At 41.9% G+C, this 26,252-nt stretch overlaps 1 protein-coding gene across 12 annotated transcripts in view; it reads left to right on the top strand.

Moving 5' to 3' along the window:
• Positions 1 to 26,252, top strand: part of DCLRE1C (DNA cross-link repair 1C) — an 89,818-nt gene that overhangs the window by 58,451 nt on the left and 5,115 nt on the right. For 7 of the 12 annotated variants that reach the window (XM_042991119.1, XM_042991120.1, XM_042991117.1 and 4 more), the window contains exons 4-13: positions 3,815 to 3,874; positions 6,667 to 6,722; positions 7,275 to 7,376; positions 7,774 to 7,846; positions 8,029 to 8,169; positions 11,861 to 11,962; positions 14,973 to 15,109; positions 15,635 to 15,689; positions 20,189 to 20,277; positions 21,215 to 21,309. In XM_042991119.1, coding sequence (XP_042847053.1) covers positions 3,815 to 3,874; positions 6,667 to 6,722; positions 7,275 to 7,376; positions 7,774 to 7,846; positions 8,029 to 8,169; positions 11,861 to 11,962; positions 14,973 to 15,109; positions 15,635 to 15,689; positions 20,189 to 20,277; positions 21,215 to 21,309 — 910 coding nt within the window. Of the gene's footprint in view, positions 1 to 308; positions 3,117 to 3,814; positions 3,875 to 6,666; positions 6,723 to 7,274; positions 7,377 to 7,773; positions 7,847 to 8,028; positions 8,170 to 11,860; positions 11,963 to 14,972; positions 15,110 to 15,634; positions 15,690 to 20,188; positions 20,278 to 21,214; positions 21,310 to 26,252 lie in introns of those variants that run through there. The other 5 variants (XM_007081252.3, XM_007081251.3, XM_042991126.1 and 2 more) reach the window with 4 other exon arrangements.

Here is a 26,252-nt window from a genome sequence, read left to right as displayed (position 1 = left end):
GACATTTTATTGTTGCAGATTTGTTTTTCTTATCTCTGAACGGTTTGATCTGGGGTCTTAGTTTTATTGGTTTAGTCTCATTAACTCTTGCTAAGTTGTATTTTATTTATTTATTAAACAAATTTTTTTAAATGTTTATTTATTCTTGAGAGAGAAAGAGAGACAGAGTGCGAGTGGGGTAAGATCAGAGAGAGAAGGAGACACAGAATCCAAAGCAGGTTCCAGGCTCTGAGCTGTCAGCATAGAGCCTGACACAGGGCTGGAACTCACAAGACATTAGATCATGATGTGAGTTGAAGTCAGATGCCTAACCGACTGAACCAACCAGGTGCCCCTTGCTGAGTTGTATTTTAATACTTCAAAGTATAAAATGTTTACTGACGCAATTGATAAATCCTTTTATGTAGGTCATGGCATGGTTTAGGAAAAATGAACATAGTTTGTGGGTTATCATAAGGGACGATGACTGGAGTGAAAATAGGACGGGCAACTTTGAATCTGACAGGGTAAATTGGATCTGTCCAATGGAAGGTCGATAGTAAAGGGGGGAAGCAAAACAATGGTATGTGGAAAATGTGAAGATGACAGGAAAAGTTCTGTTATAACAGTAATTACTGTAAATATGTCTTCAATTCTTGCTCAAAATACAGTTTTCTCAGTTTGGTTTAACAAAAATAGGCAAGATCCATCAGTGTTAGTCTACAAGAGACTTAGATAAACCAAAAAGGTAAATGCAGGTTGAAATGGAAAAAAAGAAAAGAAAAGATGTGCTAAACAATTAGAAACTAAAAATGCCAGGGTGGCAATTTGTATATCATACCAAATAGAATCGAAGGCAAAAAAAGACCTTAAGTTTCAAGGGGGATGTTATTTGCTGTCACAAGGAACAATGGACCAGGAAGACGTGAGCTTACATGCAATTGACAAAATAGCCTTAAAGTGGATAAAGTCATAACTGATCACCCGGGGCTCGATCTGAGAGAGAGAACCGTAGAGGGGGAGTGCAGCTAGGGTTCACTGTATGGATTAAGCCTTAAATAATTGTGGGAGCTCGCAGAGAAGTCTGAACAGATGTCAGCGAGTCTGTTTGATGTTTGTCTGTTGACAGCTCTCAACTCTCACATCCTCTTTCCACGTCTGCCCCACGCAGGCTGATGAAAGCCTGCCCCTCCCTCCGCGCTGACCTGAAGTTGAAACCACGCAAGCCCCGCACACCCGCTAACCCCAGTAAAAGCAGGGCCACTCACTCCTATCCCCTCTCAGCCACAAGAGCCACTTCCTCCCAGCTGGGGCACTGCCCTCCTCTCCCCAAAAAGTATGTTCACACACTCTTGGTGCAGGCGTGGCATCTTCGGCCTCCACCTCTGATGGTAGCTAGGGTGGGGTCCGTCCCCACTCCGCAGGGGGACACAACAGCAAGGCTGTAACCTTGGCCTGAGTATTAAGCCTCGGGTTGTTGTGGTTCACCCCTGCCAGCTGTGGGGAAGGGGAGCTGAGCAAGCAATGAAGAGCGGAGAGACGCTGGAACCTACAGAGACAAACTGGAACCCCCGTCCGTCTTCCACTCCTCCCAGCCCTGTAGTGTAGCCGCCCCTATTGCCGCCGAGTTGCACACTCCTGACCCGGGCCCCCCAAGAAGCGGAGGATATGCAGCCGAAGGCGGGGGTTGCCGCGGTCCTGCCCTGCGTCTGCGGGTCGAGCCGTCAGATCCTCAGCGTGCATGAGCTGAGTAGAACTTCTGGCAGCTTCAGAGCACGAAGAAATGGTTGCTGCTTCTCTTTGGCCTTCCAGATCTCACGCGGAGGTTTGTCGGGGCCAGCCCCAAGCTGGAGGCGCACATGGAAGGGACTTCTAGGACAGTTCCCACTCAGCTGAGTCGATGTGGTACAAGGGCCGCCTCCCAATCTGGGGAAGACCAGGCGGCCCCACTGTTGTAGCTGGAGCATTTGCCACGCCGCTCCGAGAGACTGGAGATGAAGGAGGCAGGCAGACACAAGATTCGAAGGACACGATGAATGGGAACTAATAGCAATCCATAGCTTTACACCCAAAGGGAAAACAAGATCTTTGGTGTACGTGGAACATTTACAACAACTGACCACATCCTGTGTCCCAAAAGAAGTAAGAAGTCCTAGCGATCTGTGCTCTGACCACAATGCAGTGATGCTGGGAGTCACGGATAAAAAGGAGAGCTGAAATCATCCCACACACATGAGAACTAAATGCATACAATAAACAACCATTAGGTTCAAGAGGAAATTGTAAAGAAAAACATCCAATACTTCGAACTGATGGACAGCGAGAACACGACACATCAAAGTGTGTGGAACACTGCTGAATTAGTGCTTGAAGGGAAATTGATAGGGTTAAGTACATTTCCGAGAAAACAAAGACTAGATAGAATTAAATGGAATAGGACTTCAACTCAATAAGAAGGAAAAGGAGCAACAAAGCAAATCTAGGGATATGTGGAAGAAGGAAATAGTAAAGATAAAAGGACAAGTTAGCGATACAGAGACTGACAACCACCACAGAAAATAAAAGGAAGTTTAACAAAAGTAAACGCTCATCCTTAGAGGAATAGAGAGATATTTCCGCCAAGATTGATTTAAAAAAAGAAGATGCATATACAGATATGGAATGATAAAAAGGAAAATAACTATTAATAGCAGTAATGCAGTTTTTGAAAATTAATGACAGTATGATAGTTTAGACAAAGTGGATAAAAATCTAGATAAGCAGGAAAATACCAAATTGAGGCAAGAAAAGTGGAGAACTTGAATAAATATTGAAGAAATCAAAACAACTTACAAAGATCACTTCAAAAAAGCCCCAGGTCCAGATGGTTTTATAGGTGCATTTTGCCAAATGTTCAAAGGACAGACAGTCCCCATACTAGATGAGTTTTTATAGGATATAATAGAGAAGCTGCTCACCTTGCCGGCAAAACTGATAATGATAGTGCATGGGGGAGAAAGGCCATTTGATATATGACCATGTGAGCATCCTAACTAAGGTAATAGCTACCTGAACCTAACAGTAGTAGACGACAGTGCATTGTGGATGCAGCGTGTTTATTCCAGAATGCAAACATTAACATCCAAATCTCCATCACTGTAAGTTTTATGAAAAATTATGTTAATTCATCTGTCAGCTTCTTACTGAATGCCTCTCGTGCTAGTTGCTGTTCTAGTAAACTGTGCAAGGGCACCGTGGAGCCCTCTGCTCTGTGGATTAGGCCAATACCTCATGGACTGACTTGGGGCTGGCCCCAGGCTGAGTTCGGCAGCACAAAACCTAAGCATGTAGAACATATGACCACATGTTTTACAAAGACTCAAGTTCATAGGGAGTGGGGAACAGGAGTTTAGGGATGGGGAGGTGCAGGGAGAACAGTTGAATTCTCTAAAAATTTTTTATTTTCAATGTTTACTTATTTTTGAGAGACAGAGAGAGAGAGAGTGGAGAAGAGGCAGAGAGAGGGGGAGACAGAGAGACACAGGCTCCAGGCTCTGAGCTGTCAGCACAGTGAGAAGAGTTGAATTCATGGAAATAGAATTGCTGCGTCAAAGGATATTTAAGTTTATAAGGCATTTAATCCATGTTGCCCTGTGAGCCATGAGAAAGGCAGTGCTTTAGCTCTGTCGTTTCCAAGCCATTAAAATGTTTCGCATAGTGAAATAAATCAGAAATTGTTATGCAGAGAGGCTTAGGAACTTCTCTTTGTCCCGTTTTTGTGTTTGAGATGTCAAAAAGCCGTGAAACACTGTGAAAATACTTAGTATGATGTCTGTGTGATCTCTTATTTTAATAGATATCAATTGAAATTGAAACTCCTACCCAGATATCGTTAGTCGATGAAGCATCAGGTGAGGTAAGTATAGATTAAATACAATTTAAAAAAATTATTATTGAGTGCTAAAATGATTATCTTCTTCTGTGATTTTGAATGTTCATTTAACTATAAGTAAAAATTACAGCAATTGAAAGAGTTTGTAGGGGGAAAAATTTGTGATCTCTTTATCTTCTCCATCCAAAGGTTTGGACATGACTTGTGTCCGATTCGCTCCTTTCTAGTAGTACCTGCTAATGGTGAAGACTCCAGCTGTTGGTATCTCTACGTGATGTCATGGTCACGTTTATTAAGTTGATCATAATATTCAGGATATAAAATGGTGCTTAATGCTTTTGTAGCAAATTTATGTATAGTTTGATTTTTTTTTTTTTTGACTCATTTTGTTATTTAAGAAAGAGACCCTGTCCAGGTGGATCTAATGTATTTCTTTGTCCTTAAATTTAGAAGCAGGTACTTTTGTGTTGTGAATGTATTGTTTTAATAATAAGCACGACTGCAGATGTACTGTTTATTTGTTTATTGACATGCATGTGGGGGAGGCAGAGAGAGAGACAGAATCCCAAGTAGGCACCCACTCTGTCACCGAGCCCAACGCGGTATTCAGTCCCACAAACTACAAGATCATGACCCGAACTGAAATCAAGAGTCAACACTTTGGGGCGCCTGGGTGGCTCAGTTGGTTAAGCGTTTGACTCTTGGTTTCAGCTCAGGTCATGGTCTCTAGATTCATGGGTTCAAGCCCTGCGTCGGGCTCTGTGCTGAAAATGCGGAGCCTGCTTGGGATTCTCTCTCTGCCTCTCTCTTTCTACCCTGCCCCACTTGCTCTCTGTCTCTCTCTCAAAAAATAAATAAACATTAAAACAATTCAAAAAAAAAAAAAAAGTTGGCACTTAACTGACTGGGCCACCCAGACACCACACTTTTATTTATTTATTTTTTACTTCAAATTATTCCTGGGGCTGGGAGGTATTTTCCTCTTTTGTGACAACTCTAATTAATATTCATTCCATGGTCTGGGTATAACTGCTTTGTTCACACGTGGAACTCTATAGGGTGTCTGTTGTGTGACTACCACCAGGCAGGGGCTGACTTTTCACATTTCCTCTCTGGAGGAGATGGGGCCTGGAAAGTAGTCCTCATTGAATTGTTGCCCGAGGGACGACCCTATGAGACTTAGAAGTCACCAAGATTTGTTTCCTTTCTCGGGCTGAAAGGAGGGAAGAAGGAAAGCCTGAAGGTTCCTAACAACTCGGTTGACTGTCACTTTTCCGAGACTCCTCTAATTGCCTCACTGCCTCGCCACTCCTGTGGGTGAGAGGCTTTCTCAAAACTGGGCACGGGACAGCAGGCAGCTCTCGTTGAGCAGAGTCTCGCCGTCCCACTCTGGTCGTCTTGTGCGCTGTGGCTTTGCGTATTGTGTCTCCAGCACTCAGCACAGGACCATGCTTTAAAGGGGCCACCAGAGCGAATGATGGTAGACTTCTGATAGCGAGCCGGTGTGTCCAGAGCTCTGCCCAAATAGGACAGTACACTGGACAGTGTTGACCGGGGGCCAGGCTACATCAGGTGTTTTCTATTTCCTTTTTTTTTTAGTTTAATAATAGCTTTATTGAGATGTAATATACCATACAATTTATTGAGATATCATATACCATCCGATTCACTGGCTTTTTTTTTTTTTTTTTTTAACGTTTATTTATTTTTGAGACAGAGAGAGACAGAGCATGAACGGGGGACGGTCAGAGAGAGGGAGACACAGAATTGGAAACAGGCTCCAGGCTCTGAGCTGTCAGCACAGAGCCCGATGCAGGGCTCGAACTCATGGACCGTGAGATCATGACCTGAGCCGAAGTCGGCCGCTTAACTGACTGAGCCACCCAGGCGCCCCTCACTGGCGTTTTTTAAAAGAAGATAGAAGTTTATTACTTTTTTTTTTTTTAAGTTTATTTATTTTGAGAGAGATAGAGAGCGAGTGGGGGAGGGGCAGAGAGGGAGGAAGAGAGAGAATCTCAAGCGGGCACCACACTGTCAGCACAGAGCTGGATGCCGGGCTTGATCCCACAAACCATGAGATCATGATCGAAGCCAAAATCAAGAGTCGGACCCCTAACCAACTGAGCCACACAGGTGCCCCTGTCACTGGCTTTCAGTGTATTCACAGAGTTGTGTATTCATCACCCCAATCAATTTTAGAAATGAATCCCTGTCCCCATTAGCCGTCATTCCCCATTTCTCCCTCCCCCAGCCCATGGCAACCCCTACTCTCCGTCTGTTGGATTTGTCTAATCTGAACATTTCATATGAGTGGAATCGTACAATGTGTGGTCTTGTGGTCTCGTGTGACTCACGCCTTTCACTTTGCATGATGGTTTCAGGGTTGACCCATGTTGTGGTATGTATCAGTATTTCGTCTTTTTGTGGTCAGATAAGACTCCACTGTGTGGATGGACCACATTTGGTTTATTTACTCATCGGTTGATCAATATTCAGGCTCTTACTAGTCTTTGGCCAGTAAGGATAGTACTGCTGTGAACATTTGTGCATGGGTTTTCATGTGGGTGTAAGTTTTCATTTCTCTCGTGTGTGTACTTGAGAGTGGAATTGCTGGGTCATCCAATCACTGTATGTTTAACTGTCACTTTATGGGCAACGATTCCCCTTGTGTCCAGGATTTGGTGCACGAGGAAATCAGAAAAGGCATACCACGTTCTTGAGAACTACTTGAATATATTCTGTTAAGGAGGGCTTTTTTAGGCTGGGTCCTAACACTAACTTCTGTTATTATTATTTTTTCTTTATTTTCTTTTTAGAAGGAAGAGATTGTTGTGACTCTCTTACCAGCTGGTCATTGTCCAGGATCAGTTATGTAAGGGGGCTCATCTACTTCACCATTTTATTTTACGTAGATGTGTGTTGTATTTATGTAAATGAATCTTTAGGGTCCAGAAAATAGTATGTGCAGGGAGATTTCGTGACTTCTTTAAAATGTAGATGGTGATTTCTTTAGTCTTCGTTTCCAAATTGAACTTGGGGGACTGAAGCAAAGATCGAGTTTGAAATGTGGCTTTCTTATAATGGAAGTCTTCAATGGCCATTTCTCCATTGACTTTGCATTTTCCTATCACATGGATTTGTCTCTCTGTGTGCAGGAATGATCTCCTGTAGTTGAGAGGGCTAACATATTTCAGGGGATTTCTATTGCCACTGCAGTAGTCTTCCAGTATGTGCTTTTTTCCTACCCCAGGGGAAAGGTGGCCGCTGAGTGCCTGGTGTGGTTCAGAGCTACTGACATCCCATTAACCCTGTATCGGAGGTGGCTATGTGTGGCAGGGAACATTTGCTATGGATTTAGTATTTATTTGCTTTATTAGGATTCTGTATGAGACTTAGAAGTCACCAGGATGTATTTCTTTCTCAGGTTTTTATTTCAGGGCAATAATGGAACGGTTTTGTACACGGGAGACTTCCGATTGGCACAGGGGGAAGCTGCCAGAATGGAGCTCCTGCATTCTGGGGGCAGGTACTGGGCTTCACGTAATCCTTGAATGACCGAACCGTCTGCAAAGTCGTATTCCTCCTCCCCCCAGCCCCCAAATGCAAGCCTTTGTTTCCATTAGAAATCATAGTTTATTATGTGTCACGGTAAAGCAAGTTTTTCTTCTTCGGGTGGGATGATGGCAACATTCTGTGTGTTGATTGGGGTAGTATTTATGTGACCTTGTCAACATTCATTGAACCTTATGTATAAAATCTGTGTATTTTATTGTGTGGCAATCATTTCCCAACAAAGTTGATTTAACAGAAAAATTCCAAGTGGAATGGGACACCCTATAAAACAACTGAGAGTTTAAAGTTTACGTATATTTTATTTCACAGTGGATGGTTAATACGAATTGTTGCTGTTGCTGTTTTTCCAGAGTGAAAGACATCCAAAGTGTATACCTAGATACTACTTTCTGTGATCCGAAATTTTACCAGATTCCTAGTCGAGTAAGTCTCCTTGGAGAAGTAGGGTGGTGACTGGACCGTGGCCATTATTTTTAGTAGGAAGTTTGTAGAATAACAAGTCAGATCATAATTGTCCCCGTTGGCCTTAATATCTGTGACTGTTGGGAATGGAAGGGGCGACGATGCTCTTAAAAGTGTCCAATGCCTTTTAAAATCCCGCCCAGGAGGAGTGTCTGAGCGGAATATTAGAGCTGGTTCGCAGCTGGATCACTCGGAGTCCGTACCATGTCGTGTGGCTGAACTGCAAAGCAGCTTACGGGTATGAGTATCTGTTCACCCACCTGAGCGAGGAATTTGGAATCCAGGTACGGTGACAGCTCTTTCTTTTCTGTTGTTCCTTCCAGCCTCTCCTCTCCTCCCCCAGAGACCAAGCCCAGTAGCAGAGGGAAGCAGCCCGTCACAGGGCGTGTGTGGCGCAAGTTGGAAGCCCCTGTGAAGTAGGATGTCACCTCTGTTTGTCCACCTCCTCAGGGGAGGAGCCCACGGCAGCCCTGGTGGCAGAGAAGAGCCCACAGAGGAAGTATTTTTTTTCAAAACTGTGGGTCACGCAATAAATTTCGTGACTGTGACGAGCATTGAAAATAACTTGGGAAGTACCTGGGTGGCTCAGTCGTTTAAGTGTCCAACTTTGGCTTAGGTCGTGATCGTAGTTCGTGGCTTTGAGCTCCGCGTCGGGCTGTGTGCTGACAGCTCAGAGCCTGGAGCCTGCTTCCAATTCTGTCCCCCTCTTTCTCTGCCCCTCCCCCGCTCTCACTCTGTCTCTCTCTCTCTCAAAAATAAACATTAAAAAAAAAAAAAAAGAATCTCGAACTAGAAATTATCTGAGTGTATTGCTTGCAGTCAGAGTGATTATCGTTTTGTGACAGTTTATGTAGGGAATCAGACACATGCATTTACATGCATGTCTGTTGTGTGTACTGGGAAATCTATTTCTTACTGGAGGTCACGGTCAAGGTATGTGAAAACCACTGTCCTAGAGCCCCGAATCCTGTGGGTGGATCCGTGTCAGATGAGGCTGGCGGGGAGTTTTCGCCTGTCCCCTTGCCCGTGGTTCTGTGTGCTGGGCTCTGGAACCGAGCAACAGAGCCCGGCGTGGGAATGTGGCAGCCAAGCACGTGGCTGGTGCTCTCGTCCCCACAGAGAAGATGGAGGTTTGGGAAAGACTCTGAATAAAACAAAGTGCTGGAGCTAGTTGGACTTTTTTTTTTTTGTTTATTTATTTATTTTGAAAGAGAAGAGAGAAAGAGCACGAGAGGGGGTGGGGGGGGGTGCAGAGGGGGACAGAGGATCCCAAGCAGGCTCCACACTGTCAGCTCAGAGCTCAATGCGGGGCTCGAACTCACAAACCATGAGATCGTGACCTGAGCCGAAGTCATTTGCTTAACGGACTGAGCCACCCAGGCGCCCTGGCTAGTTGGACACTGAAGTTCCACTTCTGTTTGGGTCTCGTAACATGGATCCCCCAGCTGGCAAACGTGTTCCCGGAACTTAATTATACACAGAGTAATTCAGTAAAATAAAAAAGATCTAGCTTTTCTGCATTTGAGATTTAAAACATTCCTCCCTCACTTCCTCCATAAGTCTTGACTCCCTTAGTCCTTCTTTCCTTAAGTTTGTCCTTCCTTCCTTAAGTTTGTCCTTCCTTCCTTAAGTTTGTCCTTCCTTAGGTCCTTCTGTCCAAATACATTGGTGTAAAGTTGCCAATTCTCCATTTTGGGAAGGATTTGCTTTCATTCTGAGACTGTCCTTCCTGTTGTTTTGGTGTTAAAGTGTCCTTTCAGATTAATGTTTATTTTTGAGGTGGGGGAGGGGCAGAGAGAGGGAAACACAGAATCCGAAGCAGGCTCCAGATTCCAAGCTGTCAGCACAGAGCCCGACGCAGGGCTCAAACTCACAAACCGTGAGATCATGACCTGAGCTGAAGTCTGACCCTTAACTGACTGAGCCACCCAGGCTTCCCGGCTTTTTAAATTAAAATCACAGCGATAACAGGTTGTGTGTATATGCACGCACTTATCTATATCATCTGCCGTATGTCTCCTCGTGTCCTGTCTTGGCCAAATACAGAGATGGCAGCTGCTTCTCAGTCCCTAATTTGTCTCGTACATTTTCGTGCATGTGAAATAGAGAAGGCAGGAAGCTCCTGGTCAGGAGGCTGAGGAGTGGCCAGGGAGGGGGGAGAGCAGCCTCTGGTGGTGACCTGGTGACCTCAGAGTCACCTGGAGTGAGCCCTCTCTTAGGCTCTTTAATCCCTCTGTAGGGGAAGGAAATAGTTTCATACCAGGAATTTAAAAAGGGGCAACAGGGAGGCTTCAGAGATGATCTGTGGCAACTTTTCAGGCCCCTTTATTTTTGTTGAGGATCGAAGTTTCTGTATCTCTGTCTATACATCTCAAAATTTCCCCGTTTAGTCTCCTACTTAGAGAGTCCAGAAAAGCAAATTTGTTGTTACTTCTTGTTAGTCATTAGTAAACAGGGAGGGAGCGGAATAGGCCACAGGATAAGTAAGCAATTGTGCTTGGATTCTTTTTATACTTGTCTTGGTATAAATTACCCACAGTGATTTGACATTATCCTAATCTGTTGTTAATCAGGCTTCAAAATGAGAGTACTTTTTTTGCCATTTTGTAGTCTTAATATCAACTGAAGTACATGTTACTTACTTTGAAGAAGAGAATTTTTTTAATGTTTATTTATTTTGAGAGCGTGTGGGGGAAGAAAAGAGAGGGAGAGAGAGAATCCCAAGCAAGCTCTGCGCTTTCGGCATTCAGAACCTGAGGCAGGGCTCGAACTCGTAAACTGAGATTATGACCTGAGCCAAAATCCAGAGTCGGCTTAACCGACTGAGCCACCCAGGCCCACGTGTAGAAGAGAGTCTTTCAAGAAAAACAGACACACTGGTTTAACAATTTAAAACAATAAAGACTACCTTAAAACTCTGCAGGTGGCTCAAGTTTTTTTGTTTTTTTTTCTGCATCTGCCCCTCCCCCTGTTAATCCAGTAAAGGGGCGTGTGGTAAGGGGCTTCCGGGTCTCTGCTTCCCACTCCAGCTGTGTTCCCCCCACCAACTGCCCTTACTTACCATGGCATGCGGGGGATGTGTCTTCACAAGTCAGTGATTCTTGTTTTCATCTGGTGTGTTCACTGCTATATACCTGATATTTAGAATAAAGCTTGACACATAGTAGGCGTACAATAAATATTATTTGAATGACTCTTGATGGATTGAAGGACAGTAGAGTTGACCTTGAACAACACAAGTTTGCACTGCACAGGTCCATTGATGCGTGGGTTTTCTTTGGTAAATACAGTATTGTATCCCAAACAGTAATGTATGGTGACAGATGGTAGCTGTACTTGTGAACATAGTATAATGTATAGACTCACAGAGTTGTCTAAGCACTTACATTGTACGCCAGAAACTAATGTAACGTTGTGTGTCAACTATACTTCGATAGAAAAATACAGTGCGGTACTCTAAGTGTATTTTCTCTTTCTTACAATTTTCTGAATAACGTTTTCTTTTCTCTAGCTTGCTTTATTGTAAGAGTATGGTATGTGATACATACACGAAATATGTGCTAATGGACAGTTTATGTTACTGGTAAGGCTTCTGCTCAACAGTCAGCTGTTAGTAGTTACGTTTTTGGGGAATAGAAAGGTATGTGGATTTTTGACTGTGGGGGCTGGCGCCCCGACCCCTGTGTTGTTCGGGGTCAGTTGCATCAGTGTGATTCAATAAAGTCCACCAATTGGGCGTCCAGAATTTTTTATTACCACCACGAATAGGCGCTAAGGCTGACTGGTGCGAATATGATGTTTGTACTTTGTTGACGTCCTGACAGGATACCAGGGTGCACTGAAATAGCCAAAAACTAGGTTTCAAGAAAGAAGAGAGAGTTCGCTAAGTGGATAATTTGCCGTAATTAGCCTTGAACACCTTCTTTATAGAAACTACAACTCGAACAACATGCTCATCTGTGTTATTTTCCTCAGGTTCACGTGGACAAATTAGACATGTTTAGGAACATGCCCGACATTCTTCATCACCTCACAACAGACCGGAATACTCAGATCCATGCCTGTCGCCATCCGAAGGTACAGAGTATAAACTGTGTTCTTATTGTTGGTGTGATGCATGAAAAGCAGAATTTTAGGTCCAGAAGGCACCCCCGAAATCCCATTTTCTAGGCCCTTCAGTTTACACATGTGAAAACTGAGGCAGAGATCCGACGGCGTTAGCCTGAGGCCGTGCACTGAGACATTCCAGTGCTCCTTGCCGTGAACCACGTTAGCAAATAGACACAGACCCCCAGGGTTCTTGTGTTTTTTTTTTTAATAATGTTTATTTATTTTTGAGAGAGAGAGAGAGAGAGAGAGAGAGACAGAGTGGGAGCAGGAGAGGGGCAGACAGAGAGGGAGACACAGAATCTGAAGCAGGCTCCAGGCTCTGAGCTGTCAGCACAGAGCCTGATGCGGGGCTCGAACTCACAAACTGTGAGATCATGACCTGAGCTGAAGTCGGATGCTTAACCAATTAAGCCACCTGGGCGCCCCCAGACCCCCAGGGTTCTTAATGAAATATATCCATGTACATTTGATACATATTTATTTGTAATGAGTTATGTAGTGACTAATGTATTTATCATGAAATTAATATGTTAGTGCTTATGAGTTAAGAAAACATTTATAATCCATTACGATATATGTTTGAGACTCATGACCTATGTGCACATTTGTAAACTATTTTTCTTCTACTCATTTGAGATAAATAGCTAGATATAACTTTGCTTCAGATTTTGAAATAGTTTTATCTCTTACTAGTCCAATTTCAAATGAGCATTTCTAGGTCTTTGCAACTCATTTGTTATTTATTTTTGTTATTTTTAAAAAATTTTTTTATTTTTTAAAATTTACATCCAAATTAGCATATAGTGCAACAACGATTTCAGGAGTAGATTCCTTAGTGCTCCTTAACCATTTAGCCCATCTCCCCTCCCACAATCCCTCCCGTAACCCTCAGTTTGTTCTCCATATTTATGAGTCTCTTCTGTTTTGTCCCCCTCCCTGTTTTTATATTATTTTTCTTTCCCTTCCCTTATGTTCATCTGTTTTGTCTCCTAAAGTCCTCATATGAGTGAAGTCATATGATTTTTGTCTGTCTCTGACTAATTTCACTTAGCATAATACCCTCCAGTTCCACGTAGTTGCAAATGGCAAGATTTCATTCTTTTTGATTGCCGAGTAATACTCCATTGTGTGTATGTATGTGTATACACACACACACACACACACACACACACACACACTACATCTTCTTTATCCATTCATCCTTGGATGGACATTTGGGCTGTTTCCATACTTTGGCTATTGTCGATAGTGCTGCTATAAACAAGGGGGTGCATGTGTCCCTGTGAAACAGCACACCTGTATCCATGGATAAATGCCTAGTAGTGCAACTGCTGGGTCATAGGGTAGTTCTATTTTTAGTTTTTTGAGGAACCTCCAAACTGTTTTCCAGAGTGGCTACACCAGCTTGCATTCCCATTTTTGTTATTTATTTTTGAATGCCGCCCTAGAACTCCCTTCATTTATTAAAAGCCCTTCTATTATTAAATGTCAGGTATTAAATTTTGGATTTGCCCTCAACATTTTGTTTCATTTCATTTTATATAGTCATTCAGCATCGCAAATATTAAATCATGATCTTCAGAAGCTGGGGTTTGCATCATCATAATTTTCCCCTAAGATTTCAAATATCTGAGCATTCAGATGTTGAATAATTTTTATTTTAGTAAACACTGCATTTATATACTTAAATACTCATTGTGGTAGTAACATTGGCTCCGTCACCCGAAAACCTAACGTAAACTTGATCAGCCCTAAAGTAAAGCATAATGTAAAAAAAAAAGAAAGAATTCTTATCTACAGCATGGAATATTCTACTTCAGACCACTGTAGGATAGCTACAAGGTAAGAGATTATTTTGATAATTGGTAAGCTGCATATTAGAACTCGAGTCATCAGTTTCATTCTTTTGTTTGTGTGTCTACACACACACACACACACATACTCATTGAATTTACGGATGGGTCAAAGTCATGTACATACAGAATAGCAACTATTTTGTCCCTTTTTTTTTTTTTTAAGTTTATTTATTTATTTTTTGAGAGTGCACGGGGAGCGAGATTGAGAGGAGAGACTCCACATTGTCAGAGCAGAGCCCGATGCAGGGCTCAGACTCACGAACCATGAGATCATGACTTGAGCTGAAATCAACAATCAGGCACTTAACTGACTGAGCCACCCAGATGCCCCTGTTTTGTCCCTTTTCTGTTGGACTTGTAGCCTCTGGTCCTTACAAGTCCTGTAAATTGGCATATTTGTCTTTGCTCTGACTTTTCTTGCATCCCATGAAGTAGCTAAATTGGCAACGGTCACTCCTGCCACTTCCCGCATGGCTACCTGCCTTGAAACACTCCTTCTAGCGGCTTCGTTCTTAGGTCACACGGCCTCGGGAGTACTGCTCACGGCTCGCAGAGCCCTGGTGCACCCCTGCAGCCCTCCTCCTCATCAGCACACGCACCAAAGGCCCTTGATGACATTTGGTCTGCACTGAGTGCTAATGGTTTTGCAGGACCCCTGTCTAAACGTGATGTCTTTGGGAAAATAGTCCCATTGTCTTTCAGCTTTTTTTTTTTTTTTTGCTTTATTCTCTAACTGTATTTTGAAAAAATTGGATGATCGGTAGCCTGTATTCACAGTTCCCCCAGTTGTATAGTAGTGTCCTGTTTTTAGTGTATGGAGGGGGAGCCGGGCACCCCTGGTGAAGGTCACAACGTGCGTTGTGGTTACTGTGGCCTCATTAGTCTCAAGTGTAGATCAAATCTCCCACATTTTGTTTTTCTTTCAGGACATTGACATTTTTGAAGAGTCCAGGCCAGTTCCGCAGAATGTTTCTAAATTTGGAATTATCTGATTATCTCCTCATGTCCGCTTTTTTATTTCATGTCTGTAAACTTATCACAGCATTTGTTTTTGAGACCCTGCCCACAAACAGATTTGTTGAAAATGTGGAACTGTTTTTCGGTTTTTGAAATCTTTTTAGGCAGAAGAATATTTTCATTGGAATAAATTACCCTGTGGAAATATTTCCAAAAATAGAATTCCACTCCACACAATCAGCATTAAGCCATCCACTATGTGGTTTGGAGAAAGGACCAGAAAAACAAATGTAATTGTGAGGTAAGAAAGCAACGTCATAGGTCTTTTGAGAGAAACCTTGCTTTTGAAGCAAATTATGTGCTTTATTTTAGTTTAAATGCAAATCTAGCCTAACCCAAAGAGGGGGATGTATTATAATTGTGGAAAATAACTTCTGAAATTTAAACGCTAAAGAGGTTCCGCTTCCAAAACCTGTCTCCTGTCTAAATTTCCCGAGGTCTGCTCCAGTTGGGTGGCTCGAGAGTGAAGGCATCTTGTTTGGCCTCACTTGGGAGTGAGTTGACATTGTGGGGAACTAGAAGCCCTTGGTGGAGCTGAGGGGCATAATGATCAGCATATTGTAGCAATACTTCCTTAATATTGGGTATTCACAATGTCCACAAACCTTTATGTTTCTGGAAAGAGGTCCCTCTTGTCCCAGGGAGAAACCCTTGATTATAGGGTGATTTCATACCGGAATAGCAGAAGATGGGAAGGCATGAAATTTAAAACGTAGCTTAGTTTTGATAAAAGACCTCTAAATTTTGTGTTTTCCTTTCCTTTTAGGACTGGAGAGAGTTCATACAGAGCTTGTTTTTCTTTTCACTCTTCCTACAGTGAGGTAAGAGGATCCCACATACTCAGAACCCCATTGCCAACTACTTCGGTGGCATTCATGTTGGATGGCAGCAGTCTAACCCCTTGGCTGCCAGAGGGATCTCTTTTTCTGTTGCTTAAGATTTGTTGTGGCTTTTCTGAAGGAAATTTAGGGAAGATATCTCAGTAGATGAGCTGTGTTTACCAAGCACAAAGGAAATTGCTATTAGCACCTGTTTTCAGCCTAAACACAGAAGAATTCGTATGATTAAGGTTTTCTTCCTGTCTTGCTTCCTGCATGTATTTTAACTTCCCCACTTCAATTGTTTTCAGTCGTCATGAGAGGATCATAAATCCTTTTTAATTTTAAAATTTTATTGTTGTTTTTTTAAGAGGATGTATAAAGCTTATCCGAAGGAGCACTATAGATAAAACCATGATGGGTGGCCTTAAGGTGCTGTCCGGAGTTTTGGTCTCTTCTAAAATTTGCGCTGGAAAGCTATTTAAAAAACAGTCCTGAACATTCAGCAATTGGGGAAGAATCAAAGTGATTGAGATAAAAACCTCGTCCTTAAGAAGGATGTATACTGTATTAGAATGACTCAGTTGAAGAAGGCCTATTAAATGGTTTTGTTAGGATCCTCTTTATATAGGAAATTGACCTACTACAGTGGAAGTTGATACATGTGATTTATTTGCAAACTCCTCACGCACTTCCAAAGTAAATGCTAGCATCTTCTAAGTGCTGAGTTTTAGTAATTTTGTGTATGTGTCAGGAAAAAAAAGGTATATAAAAGCAGACTTTGAATGACACTTTAAGTCACACATAATTTTAGTTTGACCATTGCAGCACTTAAAAATTGATTTCCCTGGGGGCTCCTCGGTGGCTCAGTTGGTTAAGCTCCGACTTTGGCTTGAGTCATGATTTCACGGTTTGTGGGTTCGAGCCCCGCGTGAGGCTCTGTGCTGACAGCTCGGAGCCTGGAGCCTGCTTCGGATTCTGTGTCTCCTTCTCTCTCTGCCCCTCCCCAACTTGTGCTCTGTCTCTCTCTGTCTCTCAAAAAATAAATAAATGTAAAAAAGAAATTTAAAAAAAATTGATTTCCCTGGTAACTATTATTTTTGTATTTGGGATATGTGGTTACAGCACTGCAGCAGTGAGCCGTGGATGTGTTAATGATTTGAACAGGTGGATTCTTCCAGAGCTCCAGGTAGTGGCATTCTTATCAAGTCAGCCATAGTACTGTAAATGACTAGCATATTATCAAAACATCACAGGGGCGTCTATGAAATATCTGACCTTACCTTTCAGATGCAAATAGGCTATCCAAGAGCAGCTTGGAAGGAATTCACTGTGATGATAGATTTTAGTTAATGTGTTCTTCCCCCATTTTATCCTGAAATCTCATGTTGTTGTCAGAGTCCCCTCCTGGGGATCTGTCTTTGGCTGGCATCGGGCTCAGCATCTGGGTCCCTTCCTGTCCATCCTTCAATGGCTGGTATCCTTGCTGTCTCAGCCACGGGGCAGGCGTCTCGTTGGTGAAGAGTGTAGGCCTTACTTCTCACTCAGGGTTACATCTGGCCCCTTTCACTCCTTCGGTGTAGTTAGCACCCAAGTTGGGAAGCATAAGCTTTCCTGGGATTTGATGCAATTACGTTCCAATAAGGAGATATTTCCCTGGTGTGTAAGCAGACACGAAGTGGCTGAACGCCCTCTCCCCTCCCCACTCCCCCTGGGTCAGCACCAGTGATCACACACAGCGGAGGGTCGCTTTGAGCTCTGCGGTGGGGAGGAGACCTGCTTTCCCGAAAACTCTATTCATAGGCCTATATCCTAAGTATAGATCATGCTGAATTAGATTTATAAACATAAATAGATTTAAGGATCATTTCCTGTCAGTTTTGTTGTCTAAATACAGCTGATTCTCCTTATTTGTGGATTATTTCCAGGTTCACCTGTTCACTAAAATTTGTGACCCCAAAATAATAGTCACAGCACTGCATGGCTGTTTGCAGACATGCCTAGCAGAATGGTGGGAAAGGGGTTAACGACATGCATATTCCCAATTTCGGAATTGGGTGGTACTTACCCTCTCTGCTCAGCTCAGGGCTAACAGGTGTCCTTTTGCAGTCGGTTTAGCGCTGTGTTGAACACACTTCTGTGCTTTCTGCTGGGGACTTCCTGTTTAGAACAGCCCCTAAGTGTGGGGCTGGGGTGCTGTGTAGCGTTCCTAAGCATGCACAGAGGCAAGGGTGGGCCTTATGGAGAAAATACGTGTGTTTGGTAAGCTTTTACAGACAGGAGTTATGGTGCTGTTGGGTATGAGTTCAATAGTAATGAATCAACAGTACGAATTAAGTAGGTGTCTTTAAACAGAAACCCACAGAAAACAAGGTGATGCACTGATGGGCTCACAGAGACACTGTGACTAGAGGTCCACTGGAACCTTGTCTTTTCCTCAGGAGCGTGGTTCAGTGTTTGCTAATTCTAATGTTTTTTAAGTTTGTTTATTTATTTTGAGAGAGAAAGGGGGCAGGGAGAGAGAGAGGCAGAGAGACAGGGTGAGAATCCCAAGCAGGCTCTGCACTGTCAGCACAGAGCCCAATGTAGGGCTCAAACCCATGAACTGGCAGATCATGACCTGAGCGGAAGTTGGATGCTTAACCAACTGAGCCACCCAGGTGCCCCTAGTGTTTGCTAATTCTAGACCTAGAGAACATAACCCCTGCAGGTAATGAGAATGGACTGTGTTTGTGAATGGTTTTAAGGCAGGCATCTGATGTGACGACATCAGCTTGTACAAGTGACAAACGGTGGCTCTCTGGTGGGTGTCTCTTGTCTCCTGTGGCCACTTCATTTCTAAGTAGAAGTGAATCATTTCTGGTATAGGTTGACATTACTTTCTTTATCCCTGTTGCCTTGACAAGCCTGAGATTTCTGCTAGCCTCAGCTTTGAATTAATTATACAAATCGTAAAAGTTGTGGGCTGGTAAATAATAGTTTGTTTGCATGCCTGCTCTGAAAGTGCAGGAGAATTTGCTTATGAAATCTATCTGAAGAATGAATGGGTCTTGTTTTCCTCTCCTGTTTTCAGTAAGGTAGCCACTTTATTTTAATACGGAGTTATTGATAATTCCTAGATTCCTACCTCTTTTGATTTGGTTCTTTATTTGAAAAAGTTGTTATGGGGTGCCTGAGTGGCTCAGTCAGCTAAGTGTCTGACTTCAGCTTAGGTCACAATCTCACGGTTATGGGTATGTGCTGACAGCTCAGAGCCTGGAGCCTGCTTTGGATTCTGTGTCTCCCTCTCTCTCTGCCCCGCTCCAGCTCTCTCTCTCTCTCAAAAATAAACATTAAAATTTTTTAAATAAAAAAAAAAGTTGGGTTCTAATGATTACTTAGAACTCAGTCTCCCCATTTGCAGAAGGGAATAAAAAACCTTTGTGTTGTCATTATAATTTTTTTAATGGACAATTTTTTTTTAATGTGCTTTCAGAGTTTTTTTTTTTTTTTTTAATGTTCATATGTTTTTGAGAGAGAGAGAGAGAGAGAGCACGAGCTGGGGAGGGGCAGAGGCAGGAGACACAGAATAGGAAGCAGGCTCCAGGCTCTGAGCTGTCAGCACAGAGCCTGACGCGGGGCTCGAACCCACAGGCTGCGAGATCACGACCTGAGCTGAAGTTGGACACTCGACTGACCCACCCAAACGCCCCTGTAATGGATAATTTCATTGAATGTTAAATAAATGCCAGCTTGGTAACAGACCAAGCACTTGACATGCGTTATCTCATTTATACTTCTAGATGAAGACCCTAACACTTAGAGACTTTCGGTAACTTAACCAAGATCACAAGGTCACCAAGATCTAATAAATGACAAAGCTGAAACTTGTCTGGGTTATAGAGTTGTTTTGAGGAATAGCGGCAGAGTTTCTCTGTCGAGCATTCTGAGCTTTGCAGAAAATCAAGCTATTCATGAAATTTCTGCATGTAGTTGTCCTCTAGAGAAAAACATTACAACAAATCAAGCATCCTGGAAGATGTAATTTTCTTATTTTATTTGTTGGAGAAAAGAAATGTAATTCGAAGACCTTGCTTTTTTGTGTGTACTAAATACTCCACTTAATTCTAATTTACTTGAAGGGAATTTGTTAATTATGGGTGACTTTCTTAGACAAGGAGACTAATGCACTTTAAAGAAATAGAGACTCTTTGAGTTCCATTAGTCAGTGATTCTTAGTCCTTTCTGTGGAACAGAATCACCTGAAGAACATTTCAATATCCTGAATCCCAGGCCCCACTGTAGCTCAGTATCAAAAGGACTTTTGGGCATGGGGTCTCAGAGTTGGAGATTTCTTTCTCCTCTAATAGAGGCCCCCAGGTGATCCCCATGTGCAGCTAGTAGTGAGAACCACACCATGAGAAAGTTCTTCTCTTTCTCCTGACCTCCTTTTTGTTTGCATCCATAATACCCACATTTCTCACCGCAGAGATAATCGATCCATTTTATTTTCCTTCTTCTAGGTTAAAGATTTCTTGAGCTACATCTGTCCTGTGAATGTGTATCCCAATGTCATTCCAATAGGCACAACTATGGATAAAGTTGTAGAAATGTGAGTAATTGCTACTTGTGGAACTTGTGTCGTTGAACACGATGGATGCAGAGGATAGTTTCGGGTCTGAGAACAGGGGCCAGGACATAAGATGGCTGTAAATACGTGTCTGGTTGGGAGCATGATGGCTTTCTTCCAGTGGGTATGTTATAGATAATCCTAAAGGCTGCTGGGAGTCTGGCATAAGGGCACAGTTGGCATTGAGGCCCTCAAGAGAAAGGGCAGGCTGTATTTACACACTCTTGTATTTTATCATCACTGTGCCTTAGCTTCCAAACTCTAGAGTGAAGAGATCAAATTTATGAGATTTTGTATGAGATAAGTCAACCCCATTAAACAGGTGAGAGTAATCAGCTAGCCATACTGTATTCCCTGAATGTCAGGTGTCCTGTAGTACTTAATAATCTTGCAGAATAGGGAACTGCTTTTCTGCAAAGCAAGAGCAAATACATGGGTTTTGCTTTCCCTTAATCCTACAATTATTATTATTATTATTTTTTTTTAATTTTTTAACTTTTATTTATTTTTGACACAGAGAGAGACAGAGCATGAACGGGGGAGGGTCAGAGAGAGAGGGAGACACAGAATCCAAAGCAGGCTCCAGGCTCTGAGCTGTCAGCACAGAGCCCGATGCGGGGCCCGAACCCACATACCGCGAGATCGTGACCTGAGCCGAAGTCGGACGCTTAACCGACTGAGCCACCCCGGCGCCCCTTAATCCTACAATTAGATAGCTATGTACCAGGTTGTATTTAAGTGCTCATATTTACCACTTAATTATAGTGAAGTGGTTTTTTAATTATTAAACATGGCTCTTTGGTTTTTAAAAGTAGTTACATGATTATCCCCTGGCCAAGTTTTTATAATCTCTATAAAGTATGCTTACATTCCAGTAGCTTTCCCAACAGGAAAAATATAATGTTCATATTCGTTTCAGCTTAAAGCCTTTATGCCGATCTTCCCAAAGTACTGAGCCCAAGTATAAACCACTTGGAAAATTGAAGAGAGCTAGAAAAACTCACCTAGACTCAGGTAAGAAGATGACCCTGGATTCAGAGGTGTGGGTTTCAAGGCTACTCTGGCCTGGTGAAAGCTGCATTGGGCAGGGGTGGGCCTGGGACTGCTGTCACTCAGACTTGTTACCATGGTCTCAGGAAGTGCTTTGTCTTTCTCCAGCCTCTGAAATCAGGAGTCCAATCTCCTTCACAGGTTTAAAATGGGTGACAGAACTGTGCCTGTACTGAATGGTGTTCTCAGCTTTCTGAAAGTAGGCCTTGTGGTTTGTATAGGCCATAAGGAGAGGCTGGGCTGTTAATCTTGGAGATTTCCTTCAAGATACTAGTAAATGCTGACAGTGGAAACTTTTCTTACCATTTCCAACCAGATTGACCAGCAGAGCTTATACGAACAGATTTTCTGTACTTTGTCACCTTCTTCCATTGCTACTTTCATTTTCCAGGGAAGAGCAGAGTAACCTCTGAGGAATTTAGAACTTGAGATTCCAAATAAAGATCTGCTGCTTTACAGCAGCCAGATTTTGTGGTTAGGATTCTGAATTTGCATTGCTTTGGCAGAAAGTCACTTACTGTACCATGTAGCTAATACATGACCAAACAGATTAGGTAACAGGATTGTATTTATTAAACAACTACTGTCTATGGCAGGTATTGTGCTAGGTCCTTTACATACACTACAGCTAAACTTCAGCCCACCCAAGGGGTATCATCCCACTTTTTACTAACAAGGAAACTAAAGTTTAGAGGTGAAGGAAGTACCCCGAAGGCCTAGCCAGAAATAAGTGATGGGGCTGGGATTCAAATCCAGTCCTGTCTTTCCCATCTCCCTTTCAGCATTTCCTCTCATTTAGAATCAAGTCAAAAACATTTAGATGCAAATTCCAGTACTGATTCTAGAAAACCAGTTGTATTTTTAGATGTTGTATCTATCATGTATGGCATCGTATAATCCTTCTCATATGTAAACTTAATTGTAGGGTTTTTTTTAAAGCTTTACCAAAATATAATTGATATACTATAAATTGCATGTTTAAGGTGTCCAATTTGATACTTTTACATATGCATATATGAAAAGCCATCACCATAATTAAGATCAGGAAAATAGCCATTACCCCCAGGTTTCCTTATGGCACTTGGTAATTCCTCCCAGCTGTCCCCCACCCCTTGCTGTCCTCTTCCATGCCAAGGCAACCACCAATCTGCTATCTATCACTGTACATTAGTTAGCATTTTCTAGAATTTTATACTAAATAGAATCATACAATATGTCTGGCTCATTTCACTTAGCATATTTTGAAATTTATTGATATTGTTGGATGTATCAGTAGTTTCTTTTTTACTGGTGGGTAGTATTCCACTGTGTGGATATACCAGTTTGCTGATCCATTCACCTCTTGTACATTCGGGTTGTTCACAGTTTTTGGTCATTACAAATAAAACTATGAACATTCAAGTACAAATCTTTGTATGGATGTATGCTTTCATACCTAGGAGTGGGTCATATGGTAGTTGTATCAATTCAAAATATTTTGATTTTTCTCTTGATTTCTTCTTTGCATAGATTATTTAGAATAAATGGGTTACTGAGTTTCTGAATTTTGGAGGATTTTCCTGAGATAATTTTGTTGTCTGATTTAATTTTGGGGTTAGAGAAAATGCTGTTATGATTTTTACTGAGATTTGTGGTCTGGAATAATGGTCTGTCTTGGTAAATGTTTCACTGTACTTGAAAGAACTATATATACTGCCGTTGGGTGGAGTGGTGTACAAATATCGGTTAGGTCAAGTTAGCTGATAATGTTCAAATCTTCCATATCCTTGCTGATTTCCTTGGCCTAGTTTGCCCTGCAAATTATTGAGGGAAAGTTGTTGAAATCTCCCGTTACAGTTGTGGGTTTGTTATTTCTTGTAATTCGATTACTTTTCGCTTCATCAGTTTGAAGCACTGCTATCAGGGACACACATATTTAAGATTGTTAAGTCCTCTTATATTTAGGAAATGACTCTTAATCCTGGTAATATTCCTACCTTTGAAATATACTTCACCAGATATTAATATAGCTACTAAACTTTCTTCTGATTAGTTAGTATGGTATATGTTTTTCCATCTCTGTATTTTTAATTTGTCTTTATATTTAAAGATGGGTTTCTTATAGGCAGCATTTTGGGTCTTGTTTTCTATAGCCAATCGGGTAACTTCTGTCTTTTTATTGGAGTGCTTGGTCGGACAATTTATGCTTAATGAGATTACTAATATGGTCAGCTTTAAATATACCATCTTGCTGTTTGTTCCCTCTACATTTCTTCTTTCTTTCTGCCTTCCTTTGGATGGAGTAACGATAGATTATATTTAATTTCTTGTTGGTTATTGGCAGTAACTGTTTTAGTAGTGTATAGTATACATCTTTAACCTACCAGAGTGAAAAGTTAGGACAAATATTATTCTAGTATCATACAGTATAAGAAACTTAAGACACTGGTCCCACTTCCTCCTCACAGTCTGTGCCATTATTGTCATACATTTTATTGTTAAAAACCCCACACTACTTATTTTTTCTTTAACCTGCCAGTTTTTTAAAGCTTTATTGCAGTATAATTTATATACCATAAATTTCACCCCTTTTAGGTGAACACTTCCATGATTATTACTAGCAGACTTGTGCAGCCATTTGCCACTAATTTCAGAGCATTTCCATTACTCCAAAAAGAAACTGCCCATTTCAAGTTACTCCGCATTACTACCTCCCGCTTTAGGCAACCACTAAATCTATAGATTTGTCTCTTCTGGATATTTCAGGTAAATGGAATCATACGACATTTGGTCTTCTCTGCCCGGCTTCTTAGCATGTTTCCAGAGCCCATCTGTCTTATAGTATCATTACTTTTTTTTTTTGGTCACATTTTATTTATCCATCCACCAGTTGATGGACATTTGGGTTGTTTCTGCTTTTTTAGTTATAAATTATGCTGCTTTGAATATTTGCAGACACGTCTTTGTGTGGACATATGATTTATTTTATTTGGGGTAAATAACATGGGAGTAGAATTTCTAGGTTATGGTGAGTGTGGGGAGGGTGATCTCAGTCTGCCTGAGCTGCCATAACAAATACCTCAAACTGGGTGTCTTAAATAACAGACATTTCTCATAATTCAGGAGGCTAGAAGTCCAAGATCAAGGTGCTGGCAAAGTGGGTTTCATTCTGAGGCGTCTTCTCTTGCTTGGCTTATTGGCCACTGTCCTGGTGCTGTGTGCTGACATGCCATTTCCTGGGGAAAGGCATGTGCTGGAGGCAGAGGGCGGTAGGGGGGAGAGGGCTCTCTGATGTCGCTTATAAGGACACTAATCCTATTGGATCAGGGACCCATCCCTATGAACTTACTTTACTTCCTTAGAGTCCCCATTTCCAAATACAACCACACTGGGAGTTAGGGTTTCAACACAGGAATTTGGGGGCAGGCACATTTATTCTGTAACATACACACAATAAATCTGTTTTAGCATTTTTTAACAAGGAGAAATTATTTTCCAAACCGAACACACTTTTTGCTCCCACCAGCTATAAGGATTCCAATTTCTCTGCATTATAGCTCATACTTTTCGATTATAGCCATTCTAGTGGATATAAAGTTAGATCTCCTTGTAGTTTTGATTTGTATTTCACTACTGATTTCAGCTTAAGTCATGTGCTTTGATGCTCTTGGCTGAAATGTCCATTTCACATCTTTTGTCCATTTTTAAATTGGATTATTGGTCTTATTGTAAGACTTCTTTATATCCTCTGGGTGTATCCCCTTTGTCAGATAGGATTTGCACATATTCTTTTCCAGTCTACACCTTGTCTTCACTTTCTTGATGGCGTCTGTTGAAGTGTGAAAATTTAAGTTTTGATTAAGTCCAGTTTATTTCATTTTTGTCTTGCTGCATGAACTTTTGCTGTCCTAAGAAACTATTGCTCAATCCAAGATCATGAAGATTTATTCCCATGTTTTCTTGATCATTTCAGGATTTTGGCTTTTTTCTTATTGACTGTATTTTCTCCCCTTTATGCTTGTCTGGTAATATTTTGTTGGATGCCATATTTTCTGAAGTTTACCTTGTTAGGTTCTGCATAATTTTGGATTTCTAAAAATATTCGTGCACTTTGTTCTGGCATGTAGTTAACTGGTTTGGAAGCTTGGAACAGTTTGATCCTTTTGTCTTGCTTTTTATCTTTGTTAGGTAGGAGCAGGGCAGCATTTAGTCTGGAATGAACTCTCCCCACTCCTAAGGCAAGGCCCTTTTAGTACCCTTACAGACACCCTGTGAATCAAGGGGTTCCACTCTGGCTGTTGGGAACAGGCACCCTGGGCTCAAGTAGTTACCTCAGTAGGATGCACCGATCAGTCTGCCGAATGCTAGAGGGGCCTCTCTGGGCCTCTGCTCTGTAGACTCCAACCACCTTGGCTTCCTGACTCCCAGTCACCTCCTCGACTAAAGTGCCCATGGGCTCTATCTGGGTGTACCCTTCCTGCCTAGAAACAGTCACCAAGTGAACTGGGGCAGTCTTAGAACTCACGTCATTTGTTTCCCACGCTCAGGTGTCATTGTCCTTCACTGCCTGAGGTCTTCTACTTTCTTGAGAGCCTTTGCTGTATTTTGTCTGGTTTTTTAGTTGTTTCAGGGGGGAGGTAAAACGTAGTTCCTGCTATTCTTTCTTGGCTGAAAACAAAATCATTTTTAGCTTAACATTTTGTCCCTTTATGCACCTACCCAGATGACACATTTTTGTTGAATATGTATTTTTTTTTTATTGGGCCACTAGTTTGAGTTTTCAAATTGATGTTTGTTTTTCCAATTTATTGTTTTAGCTTTTTTCCTTTTGTTCCTTGTTGCTTCCTTAGTGTTTTTATTCCTTGTTAATATAGTAATTTTTATAGCTTTTATTTGTACAGGTCTAGGTCTCTGGGCAACTCTTTGGC

Source organism: Panthera tigris, chromosome B4, assembly GCF_018350195.1.
Source record: "Panthera tigris isolate Pti1 chromosome B4, P.tigris_Pti1_mat1.1, whole genome shotgun sequence".
Classification (NCBI taxonomy): Eukaryota; Metazoa; Chordata; class Mammalia; order Carnivora; family Felidae; genus Panthera; species Panthera tigris.
The sequence above is the reverse complement of the archived record's forward strand: the minus strand, read 5'-3'. Positions and strand labels throughout refer to the sequence as shown.